Raw genomic sequence first — 12604 nt, forward strand, 5'->3', positions numbered from 1 at the left:
ATACAATTTTACTTTGTGGAAAATTATCAGATTCACTCATTTAAGTCAACATTTGGTTGTATGTTCACTGAATTATGAATGTGAATTGCTGTTTCAGTGTTTCTGAGCTGGTCTGTGAGAAGTCAGACATGGACACAAGTGTCTGCTCTCCAATTTGAAGCTAATCTTGACCTTTAAAAGGTCATGGTCAACATTTTATAACCTCCTCTTCCTCTTCTTAGCCCCTTCTCCATCTCCTTTGACATAATTTTAAACACACACCACCACTTTCACAGCTCCTTTTCCCTAAAATGTCATATGTCAAGTACATTTCTCTCGATCAGTCACATCAAACACAACCAGAAACCTCCACAAAGACATGTAAGGCTTAAATAAAAAATCCAGTTGTGTTGTCACATGTGCAGCAGGCTGTTAAATCAGTCATGACCATTTGATATTTATTTAAACTAACAAATCAACAATAATGAATTCATGAATTAAACTGTTTGCTCTGTGCAAGTTATCAACAGATCCTGCTGTTCAGAAAGTTGTGAGAATATTTACAGTGAGGAGCTCATCATTCAAGCTCTGTGATTCGCTGACAACCTGTCCTGAGTGCACCCCACCCCTCACCTAATGTGAGCTGGGATTGGCTCCAGCTCCCCTCCGTGACCCTCAGTGGATAAGCGGTACAGAAAATGGACGGATGGATACTCATTATTCTGCAAAGCCATAATCTTATAAAAATATGATTCTGACATCAGACAGTGTTGACATAGATGATGGATTGCTCTTGAGTTGCAAATGTAAAAATGAAATGATTTGCAACTTAAAACGACCTAATGAGGTGGAGTTTGGCACCAGTTCAGTGTCCTACTATAAATCTCACTTATTAACTTAGTATAGTTTCCTTGTTGTGTGTCAGCTACAGGTGATTTTTATATTTGTATTTTTATTACTATTTAAGGTGCACTGGATTCAAATGATTAGCACAGAAGTGACTGATGAATCCCAAAAGTGCATGAGTGCTGACTGTTTCACTCCAGGTTTGTTGCAGTGACTTTATTCACGTCTTGAAGTTTTTATTCATCATAAAATGGAACAGCACAATCATGACAGTATGTCTGATACTGCTGTGTTGGCGTCATAGCACAGCGGTTCTCAAACCTGAGGTTGTGAACAAAAACAAAATGTGTCTCCTGAAAGATACCTTAATGGTTTAAAAAAAATCTATTTCTACCACACCAATATATTTTGTATGCACTTCTCATCTGCTGTGATTGTGCTTTTATACAATCTTGAGTTGCTGTGAGGATCAGAGACTCGTGATGAATCAAGTTAAGCAAAACTCATCGCTGTCATTTCAGGAATCACAACCAAAAAGTTTGAGAATCATTGTCTGGACCTGCAATGTAAGATACTTTACTTGACGTTACGTTATTTTCATTCTCACCAGTCTAAAGCACACAGTTGTAGTTCTACGACCCAATAAAAGAAAAAGAAAGAAATGCTAACAAACACAGATCTAGAAAAAGACCCTAAGAATTGCTAAAGTCTATGTAACAATGTGTCAGAGAATCCAGCTGCAATTGAAAACACTTTTGTTGGACTGTTTTAGACGTTGTGTGTGTCACTCTTCTTTCACTGTTTGACAGTGTTTAATCGACCTCACCTTGTGTGCAGGACGGGTAAGGGATTGCAGAAAATGTCTACTTTTGAATTAATGATGCTTGAGAATACTGGATCAAAGCTATAAATTAGATGCTATAAATACGAAGAAGAAACTGCCTTCAGAAGGTGCAGAGTGACACTCAAACATCCAAAACACCTGTCAATTACACTACCAGTGTCTAAATGTGCTTAAGTATGTGTATATACATAAGAGGAGAATGTTATCTTTTTGGTCGGGCATTTGCATTGGTGTCCATGCTTCTTTGCAAAAGGGGTCCTTTGTGGCTCTCTGTTGTATGTCCTTTCAGTCCTGCTCAGAGCAGCTTCCTCTTTTCCTGTTGGCTGCTGACCGCTTTACTTCTTCTCCTGAGGGATCTTTTGTGTAGCCTGTTACTGTTGGCGCCGGCTGAGGAGGGAAAAGGTACGCATACCGATGATATCATGTAAACCGAAAGACTTATTAATTACCCTGAAGTGGCTAAAGGACCCGTTACCTGTGGGCCAGTACTACCCCTGGCGCACTGATACTTAGTTTCATGCATTTACATTTTTTTCTAAGGTTTAATCCTCAAGTAACCTCAGGGACATTTTGGTCCTTAAAGTGCTCGGATGTGAAAAGCTTTCAAAGGATGGAAGGGTTGCAGTTCCCAACATTAAATAGATACCTCCCACCAATGTGGTTTATATGGTTAATATCAAATTATTGCAGAATATATAAAAAATAATCTACATTTTTGAACATGACTCATAAAGCCACCTAGCGTGTGCTGTTACAGGAGTTGTCGCTAAAAGCTAGACTACCTTAACCTGCTTTTAGCAAGCTAATTGGTTTGTCGTGTGTGTGTTTACGATAAATGTTTGGGGACTGATATTTATGAATATGGGAATTTTTTTGCAGCTTGATTGAATTTAAGGCTACTGGTAGAGGGCCATTCTAGTTATAATATATTATTTTGCTTATAGTGGGGTTTTTTCAATTCATTTTACACTGTATCTGGTCTTTTTTTTGTTTTGTTGTTTTCTGTTCAGCCTGCAAAGTTCAGCTGTGGTGTGTGTTACACTGATGTGCTTTAGTTTTTAAGATACAAACATTTTTTCATTGTAGATTTAAATTCATATTTCATGTTTTCCAAGCTGCAACCTTACCATCTGTACATTCCACTTGAGGTTCCCCCCACTGTCCATCTGGCATACAGCGGATGACAGGCAGGTGGCGCTGTGTATAGCCGGCATCACACTGGTAGCGGACTATAGAGTTGACAGGGTAGCGGTCTCTGCTGCTGCCCATTGGCCGGCCATTTTCCACGTAAGGGGGAGTTCCACACATTACTGCAACATCGAATGACAGGTGAAAGTTAAAGCTTGTCTTGATAGAGGTCACTGGTTCATTTTTGTCCCATGACCCCATTAAGATTTAGTTTTGTGTCATGGCCCTGTGCGCTTTGCCTAAACTAACTAACTTTGGGCCTCTTGGTCCACATGTAAAAAAGGCGCTAAAAAGAGATTTGACAAACGCCTTCCAAAGACTTCTGTGTAACCACATGTGCAATGTAAAATAGAGAATTTGGGGAATTTAGACATTACAGTTTACCTCACGCTTTACTCTTGCTTTGTGTCATGAGCATTTTCCAGAAACAACATCAATGGCAGTTATATAATGGTTTCTCTGCCCCAAAATCATACAGTTGTGTAGACAATGTCTTGGTTCGACACATGTTCCAACCCAGTAAGCCTACCTGGTCCAGTCTTGCAGGTGAAGGGAAGGTGGTAGTTGCAGGGCACGTCATTCCACTGTCCGCCCTCATGCCAGATCATCACCACACAATTCTCCTCAGAGTTGAAGTAGTTATCGGGCTGGTTCGGCCTCCAGTTCGCGAAGGTCTGAACGTTGTAATATTTCAGTAAATGAGCACTTGAAATTCACTCGTTAAACAAATACAAGTCTACAATGAATATGTGTGTAGAGGCAACAAAGTAATTAGTAAACGGTAGTGGTAGAAGTTCAACCTCCGCTGAACAAAATCTAACAGACTATGAACAACAAGCTCCTGCCACACTCACCAGAGGACTTCTGTCTGTCCAGCGGAACTCATTCTGCACATCTTTGTCATTAAGCCCGATCCACTGGTAGTCCTGACCATTGGCTGTATCACAAAGACAGAGAGCTTAGCTGAAACATGTCATCCCCAGGAATTACGCTACCTTTTTTCATGATGACAGTGAGACTAAAACGTAATGAAACTAACCTTTGAAAACAATTATATATGTCACATGTCAAAATATGTTCGGTCAACTATACAAATTTAATGATAGTATGATGAATGGACAAACTATAGCCTAGCTCCTAATTAGTAAAACAATATCTCCTGTTACCTTTGTCAGAAGTTGACTTATCTGTTTTCTACAAGACTAATTGCTGTTATAAGAAATAAGTAGTTGGTCCAAATCAAATCTTCCTCTGGATTTTCGCAAAATAAACATATAAATGTATCTAATTATCAAGGTCAATTATAGAGTCAATTCACATCTAGAGTCAGACTAAAGGCCTTAGAGTTGATGCCTAAACTACATAACAACATAGACTGGGTTGGGGGAACCTTGTTGCATCTCTTTCCTTTAAGTATCTCTAGATCAGGATACAATTAGGCTTAAATAAATTGTCCTCAAAGACTAAAGCGAAATCAAAATCAATACCAACGCTGCAGATCAGTGGTTATCTCTCAAACAGCTACTCACAGTTGACAAACTCCTGCTCCTCCTGGGAATTGATGCTGACCAAGTTAGCATTGAGCACCTGGCAGCGCTGCTCGGCCTCAGTCCAGGTATATCTCTCTGCAAAGTGCAGGTAACAGCTGCCCCTGAACTCCAACCAGCCTTCAGCACAGCCCTGCACCGCTACAAACACAAACATACACATTTGGACACAAAATATGGACACAAATGTTGAATTTCTGTAGTTTATTCCAATAAAACTTTGGTGTTTCAGCTTTTTGGCTGTGAGTGGTGGTTGGTGACTCACGTGTTGAGCAGTCTTCACCAGTGAAGCCGTTGGGACACTGACACACAGCGATCTCTCCCTGCGCCGAACAGGTTCCTGAGCCACAGGGGTTTGGATCACAAGGATCTACAGAGCACGACAACAAATGGAAAGAGACTTAATAGTTTATCCAGTTTATATATAAAAGTATATGATATGGTGAAAGCAGATGAATTACTGCAAAGTCAACTACTAATCAACTTACTTTCAACAACATCAGGCTCCTCCACTACAGCAGGGGTTGCTAATGACACTGATGGTGCTGTGGTCGGGTTGGTGTAGGCTGCGTCTGGAGTCACAACATAAAGTGTGCGGCCTTCTCGTTCGTCCTCCCCAAGTCCAGATTGAGCAAGACTAGCAATGTACTCTGTGTAAGTCATCGTAGAGTCAGGTGGCAGGATGACAGAAAGCTGCTCAGTCGTTGGTTTCTCATGAGGGACTCCGCTTCCTGAGAAATGCAAGCTTTGCTCCAAAGTGCCGCTGAATTCATGGTGCATCGCTGACCCACTTCCTGCCCCGCTAACCTCCACCACCCCCCGGCCCTGCTGAGGTTGGCGCTCCAGTGGAGATACGGTCACTTCAATCATCTCATCATCTGTTACATAAATGACATCTTCACGATGCTGGAAAGCATCTCCAGAGGCAGAGCCGCTGGCTGAAACACCAGAAGGAAAACCACTGGGAAAGCCACTGTTGAACCCTGATCCAAAAGGACGATATCCAGAAACCTCCTGCTCACCTAATGGCTGAACTGTCAGGTCAATGGCACTGTGGTCAAGAAATGAGATGCCAGAAAATCCACCAGAGCCCGACCCAGAGACACTTCCTGATCCGGATGCACTTGATTCCATTATCACGATGCCCTCCTTGCCTAACAACTGTTCATCGGGTCTGTGCGTTTTTGAGACCTCCACCATCTTGCCATCAACCATGATGACCATCAAGTCTCCTCCACTGCCACTGATATCCCCACTGCCACTGGTAAAACCTGATCCTGATACCCCAGAGCCAGATTGTTGTCCATCAATCCCCTCTCCAGATCCAGATGCACTACCCAGTTCTCCAGACGAGAAGGGGAATGCGCTTCCCCTTCCTGCCTCTTGGGGATCTCCAGAGGCTGACTGGTCTCCAGAGAAGACGTCAGTGTGTCCGCTGTAGGTGATGTCTCGTCCGGAACCAGAGGTGTCACCACTGGCACTGGAGATGCCAGACTGCCCTGAAGTCTCGCCGCTGGCTGAGTGATCAGCGGAGCCTGAGCCTGACACTTCAACAACGACTGGAGGAACGGTGGCCCTCACTGCAGGATACATTCAGAATATGGTAAAAAGTACACATTAGCTATTGTACTTTATTGTGTCTTGTTTAACAAAGAGATATGTAGGACAGAGGTTGGTGCTCCAGTGGAGATACTGTCACTTCAATCATAATTATATGATAAGTATTGGTAGCTCTCTTTTCCGCAGCATTTTCCAGAAGGTAAGAAGTTAAGTGGCCAAACCAATCACAGGGGTTTTCACCACCTGGTAACTCAAAAGTGTTCTTATTAATGCCTTATTGGTTTCTATAAAGTATTAGTTAATGTTTAACTAATATTTGTTATATTGAAGCTGAATTCTTTCATTACTTTGGTCACTTTTACAGAAAAATCATACATTTTGATGATTTCAAGCCGTTAACAAGGATAGTAAAAGACTAAGACAATTTCATTTACATATCTCTGGACATCTTACCAGGAGGAAGAACTTGATGAGTTGTGATGGTTGTCTTGTTGATAAACTCCTCTATTTCAGTAATATTTACACTGGATTCCGTTTCATTGTAGACTACAGTAGTTTCACCTGAAAACAAACACAGGGGTGTTCATACTATTTTAGTAAATAGGAAAATAACTGACTTACAAGGATAACGTTGAATAACAAAGTAGTTTGGTCATTAGAACCATTCACATTGACAAATATTACAGTAAAAAATGTAATAATATTTACTGAATATGTCTTACCCGTTGGTGCAAGGTGATCAATTGTAGCTGTTGTCTTATTGATAATATCCACTGTCACTATTGTCATATTCACACTAGTTTCAATTTCAACGTGAACAACTGGGAATTCAGCTGAAAAACAGACAAAATAAGATAAATACCACTCGTTAAGTCAGACATCATCATATCATTGTGAAAATTATTATATTAAGTAAATAACAAGTCACATTACGAAATGGGTGGTAACATTTTTGTTTGATGTATCCCAACTCTGTCAAAGAAACTTCACCTTTTTCAACTACACGTTTAATGTTGCAATGTGTTATTCAATTTAAAATGGTTTAAAACTGAGGTTGTTGGACATTGTTAAGTTTACAATTGTTCTACTTAATCTGGCAAATTTTCCCATCCATTTTCCCAATACTTTTTGCACAAATTATGTCATTCAGTGGTGCAGGCAGACATTTAGAGGAAAGAGCAGCATTAAGTGGAGAAGGAGCAGAGAGTTTTTTCAGAGGTCTGTTAAGCAATCAACACTTTTTCCAGATCAATATTCACAACTTTTCAAACTATAAACTCTTTAATTCCACTCGGTATAAAGCATTTTACCAACAAATCAAACATTTAGCTTTTACTTAGTAGACAAATTGCCAAACAGAAAGTAATTCTATGAATGTTGTTACCATAATGGAGATTAGCGAGTGATTTGAAGTTGTGTGTGTATGTTATTATGTCTGTGCATCTTTCTGTCTACACATATGGGTGTATACACATGTATAGCCTATGTGTGTGTACAGTATGTGCAATTTAATAATAAAAAGTAATATAGTGGTATTGCGTATGATTATATAAATAATTTGGTGAATTTGTCGTTTGGGAACCACAATGTTGGCAAATATGTTTTATATGTGTGTAACATCTATTTAATTTGACTGTATAATATAAACAACCAGTATATATGCATTGTACATTGAAGTTGTAGCTTGGTAGTGAGACGCTGGTCCAAAAACAACTCTGATTGAATGTTTATGCTTTTATAGCCGTGCATAGCAAAACTTCAATATCCAGAAATCGTCATACTAAAGAAAGTCTTCTCTGTATCAATTTAGCACCTGATGAGTTAATAATCTTAATAATATCTTGAATATAAAATAATCAATCCCTACCTTTGAAACAGTATGCGTCATAACGCGAGTGCTCATCAGGGAATCCTGTCTGGTTGGGGTAGGAGTAGATGATCTGAACCCCCACATGTCCGCCTCCACAGTGGGACCTGGGGGTTGTGATGGGGTAACGGACACTGCGGTCCGTCAGCCAGCCGGGACGGCACTTGTCAAGTCCTTGGTTCCAGGCGGCGTACAGCTGCCCGGTGGTGGCCAGACTGGTGTTCAGTTTCTCACAGTGCTGGACGGCCTCATCATAGGAGAAGCTGTCATAGTCACTGGTGAAGAAGACCTCACCTGAGAGAGAATGAGCATTCAGCAGCATCCATAAGAGTCCATACAGGTCAGGTACAATACATATTAAAATAAAAGTTGACAGTTGCTGTAGGGTGTGAGAACGGTTAATCCTGCTCACCTTGCAAACGTTCCACGTAACAAAATACATCATAATGTTCGTTGGCTGGCCTCAGGCCATAGGACCTTACTCCTGGAAGATGTGGCAGATTACCAGCACAGTTTTCTCTGGGTGACACAATTGGATACCTGGTAATGAAAGAAGATACATCATGCTAAGGCTTTGTGTTGTTGTATATTTTAGGGATTGACTTTAATAAACAAAATGGAACCATTTCCAGTTCAGTGTTCTAGATGTTATTCTCTAAAGTCTATTGATCTGTCCCACCTGACAGTCTGATCACGGAGCCAGCCTGCATCACATTGGTGAAGGCCTTTCTCGAATGCTGCCTGCAGCTGCAGAGGACTGGCAATGACCGCATCAATACTCTTGCAAGCCTGGTGAGCCTCCAAAAAGGTCAAAGTGTACCGACCAGTGATGGGTCGATAGTGGAACACCACACCTGGGAAAAGCGATGGAGAGAAATAAGAAAGTTGGTGGCGATACCAGAGCCAAATTTCCATATGCTCTTTTTGCTGTTGTGAACTTTTCTTGTACTGCTAAAGTATTACAACGATTTTGTTATCGACCACAAAACCCACTCACCTGTGGGAGCCATGGCAGCATCGAGGCCTGTCAGCTCAAGTCCAGGCACACGCACAACAGGAGTCACCTTGGTGTATGTGTCTATCACACTGGGGGGGATGGGCAGTGGGGAGAGCGTGTCCACTCCTGCGCCCCTGATCTCTTCACCCCCAGGTGAGGGAGAAAGGCCTGGGTACGCCCCAGGGGCGGGTGTCATTCGGATGATGTCTGGAAAAGGCGTGGTCCTTAAAGCCACGACGTCTTCATCCAGACCATCTGAAGAAAACCAGATTGTAATGACTGACATGTTTTCTTGCCTCATTAGTCAGAAACTTAATCGAGAAATTCAATACAGCAATGACCAAATACCTATTTCCCCTAAAGGATTTACCTTGGAAGCAGATGGCATCAAAACGAGAGTCTGGGTAGGGGTATCCAGTCTGGTTTGGGAAAAGGTAGACAGTTCTCACACCCAGAAGCCCCCCTCCACACTGAGGCCTGGCGATGTTAATTGGGTAGCGCACGCTCCTGTCGCCCAGCCAGCCAGCGTTACACACATCCATGCCAGCTTTCCAAGCCAGGTACAGTTCTCCAGTGGTAGCGAGCCGAGCGCCAAGTTTGGCACACTGATCTCCTGCTTCATAGAAAGTAAACTTCTCCACGGACATTGAGTAGAAGACTCTGCCTGGGAGGAGAGACGTGCAGACAAACACATTTACATGACATGGAGCAGTGGTGAGTACATTACAGAGGTTTCACATGGGCCTTTTTTGATGATTACCTGATATCTTCTCAGCAAAACAATACACGTCATAGGTCTCGTTGACATCTCTCACTCCATAGGTTCTCACACCTGGGAAGTTCTCCTTATCTCCAAAGCAACGTTCGCGGGGCTCATGGATTGGGTATCTTGAAAGATTAAGAAGAAGATACACTTTTATTAATCCCACACACATGCACAACCATGCAAAGACACACTCATGCATTGGGGAAATTAGTCCTCTGCATTTCACCCATCTGGTGCAGGACACACTGCAGAGCAGAGCAGTGGGCTGCCAGGTACGGCGCCCGGGGAGCAGATGTTGGGGGAGTAAGGTGCCTTGCTCAGGGGCACTAGACAGGGTAGGGAGAAGAGTCTTTTTGAACTTTGGACAGGTCCAGGTTCGTTACACCATCCAGGCAAGTTTCCGCCGAAACTCCGAGGAGACGAACCGTGGAGTCGAACCAGCATCGAACCAGAGACCCCTTCTCTGCCAGTAGTCCAAGTTTTCTGCCACTAGTCCACTGCCTCTCCCTAAGAGGCAGGGTTAGCTAAACCTAACTCAAAGACATAACCCTTTTTTATATTAAAGTCTGCATCACACTCATTATTTTATTCTTTTCCATTTCCTCTTGTGTTTGTTTAACTTTTCTCTCACCAGGTCAGCTGGTTTCCCCCTATGTGAGTGTGAATTGCTTTGACTTCAAACTGTCCACAGTGACCCTGAATGAATAAATAGTTTAGTAGTTGGAGGGGTGAAAATTACCTGACAGTTTGATCGGAGAGCCATCCAGCATCACACTGGTGGTATCCATCATCGTAGGCAGCCAAGAGCTGGGCCGGAGTGGCGATGGTGGCACCGTTTTGGATACAGGCTGCCTTGGCCTTCTCAAATGTCAGGGTATAGCGGGTGGAGATGGCTCGGTAGTGGAACACAATACCTGTGAGATACAGAGAGTGAGAAGAGGACAGAAGAACTGTATTAACATATTTGCCATTTTGCCAACTCTTTCCAGAGGAGGGGGGTTTGATTTGAAAGCCGGTTGAGCTTGATGAATGGAATTTCTTTAACCTTATCTTTTTGTCAGAGGTTTTCTACAGATTTTCTTAATCAAAAGAGAAACATATGGCTGTGTAAGATTACAGATTATGTTGTACATGTGCATAAAGATAATTTTCTGTGAGGAAAATCTAGAATTGGTTGAAATAGTTTGCATTACTTTGACTGGAAAACACACTGGAATTTAACTTACTTACTTTTAACTTCTAATACTACTTTAATATTGTTTGTAAACTAATGTGAATAACATTGTTTATCTTTCTATAGCATACCCTGAACCAGGATGTCCACAGAGTCGTAGTTATCCTCGATACCGTGCATCACCTCGCAGCGGTAAGTGCCAGAGTCTTTGGACCTCAGCTCTGTTATCTCCAGAGAGGCATCAGTTGGCACCAGGGGATAGTTGACCATCGTCACTCTGTCCAAATACTCCGTCTCCACCTGAAGCTTTCCCTCTGATGCCACCAGAATGGTAGTGACTTTCTCCTTGGTGACATAGGACCACTTGATGCGGTGGGAGAGTGGGGCAATGGTTGGGGCTCCAGGGTCACTGACGGTGTTGTCCTGGAAGTAGCACGGTACCACTAACTTCGCTCCCATCAGAGGACGGAGAGGCACCTCCATCGGGATGCTGACACGCAATGTGCCGTCCATGTCTGTGAAAATAGTATTTCAAGGTTTATTTCATTTTTTTTTTTTTTTTTTTTTTTTTGACGAGGATACAACCTAATTCATGGTGAAGATGTATGTTTTGGCAAAATCTCAGTCACATGGGCTGTAGCACAGTCTATATAAAAATGGTAAATTATTTGTTGGACTTCTCAGCCTTAGTGGGACAAAGCAGGATTTTAGTGTGACCTACAAACACCTTCACACACAGAACTGATTGCAGAACTTACAAACGAGGCAGGAGCAAACAGGGGTTAAGGGTTTTTGCTTACAGACAAAAGGAGCCAGGGATTGATCCACCTGCTATTTCTACTATATACGGATGATTTGTTCTACAAACCAAAGAAAACTTAAATATTTAATTTTATCTACTATTTTTTTAGGGAGGGGAAGTATTTCTTGTGGCTTTGAATATGCTTAAATTTTAAAAAGGAACAAAAAAGACAAAAGCCCCAAGAGACTGATACATCAGTCAATACATCTGCTGCTCATTTAATAACTTTTAATCAGATAGTAGGTTTCATAAGACAAAATTACTGGACTGATTAATACAAGTATGACACGTCTTGATATAAGTTTCTCAATGTCTTCAGATTACACAACTTTTATATTTAATAATAATAATATTGTATGGGGTTTTTCTATTTTCATCTTATTTGTTCTATATTCTGTCTTTATGCTTATTATAACTTCTTAGTACATTTCCCCTTGGGCTGCTACTTCATTGTGTTGCTCTGTCAATTTTGAATTTCCCCTAGGGACGATCAATAAAGGTACATCTTATCTTTATCTTATCTTGTTTCCAAGGTATCTGGAGAGAAGTTGGTAATTTTTACAAACAGATGATAAGGCAAAGACTTAGTTCAATAATACAATTAAATGCAATGAGTACTCATTATATTTTTCAAACTTACCATCATGATTGTCAAATGATATTGTTGCCTGGATGAGGGGCAGGGACACACACAGCAGAAACAAGGGGGTCATCGTTACCTAAAAAAAAAACAGTGGAATCAAGTAAAACTTTTTTTTAGACTCAAACAAACTTTCTAACCTATCTTCACCAGAAATGCTCATTGAATGAACACTGAAGTGAATGTATGAATGAATGAATGATTTATTTATCCCTAATTTCTCTCCATCCAAGTTTTTTAACATTCATTATCTGTGGTTTCCAGCGCATTTGGTGATTACGTCAACCTCGTTAGCTAAAACAAATAGGACGTCAAGGGTCTCTTGTATCATTTGGAAATATCATACATGCTTGGAGAGGCATGAAAGCCCCTCTCTGTCTCTGGGCACAGGAAA

At 41.5% G+C, this 12604-nt stretch overlaps 1 protein-coding gene across 1 annotated transcript; it reads right to left on the reverse strand.

Annotated features, from left to right (window-relative positions):
* Positions 1-1964: 1964 nt before the first annotated feature.
* Positions 1965-12283, reverse strand: acanb (aggrecan b). Its single transcript, XM_061077036.1, has 18 exons — positions 12211-12283; positions 10900-11283; positions 10334-10508; positions 9589-9716; positions 9199-9492; positions 8829-9083; positions 8511-8685; positions 8244-8371; positions 7832-8125; positions 6687-6797; positions 6418-6525; positions 4893-5963; positions 4670-4774; positions 4387-4545; positions 3712-3815; positions 3387-3531; positions 2797-2979; positions 1965-2056 (listed from the first exon to the last, which is right to left on the reverse strand). Exons 1-18 carry the CDS (start codon positions 12281-12283, stop codon positions 1965-1967), a joined length of 3984 nt encoding a protein of 1327 aa, XP_060933019.1.
* Between the last annotated feature and the right edge of the window lie 321 nt (positions 12284-12604).

Source organism: Limanda limanda, chromosome 8 (genome assembly GCF_963576545.1).
Source record: "Limanda limanda chromosome 8, fLimLim1.1, whole genome shotgun sequence".
NCBI lineage: Eukaryota > Metazoa > Chordata > Actinopteri > Pleuronectiformes > Pleuronectidae > Limanda > Limanda limanda.

Bases quoted from the DNA above. Each gene is read 5' to 3' on its own strand.
- acanb (XM_061077036.1), bottom strand. From the start codon at position 12,283: ATGACCCCCTTGTTTCTGCTGTGTGTGTCCCTGCCCCTCATCCAGGCA. The intron at 9,084-9,198 runs GTAAATCCTTTA...GGTTTTCTTCAG, and splicing joins TGATGCCATCTGCTTCCAAG to ATGGTCTGGATGAAGACGTC. The intron at 2,057-2,796 runs GTAAGGTTGCAG...TTCCCTCCTCAG, and splicing joins TCAAGTGGAATGTACAGATG to CCGGCGCCAACAGTAACAGG.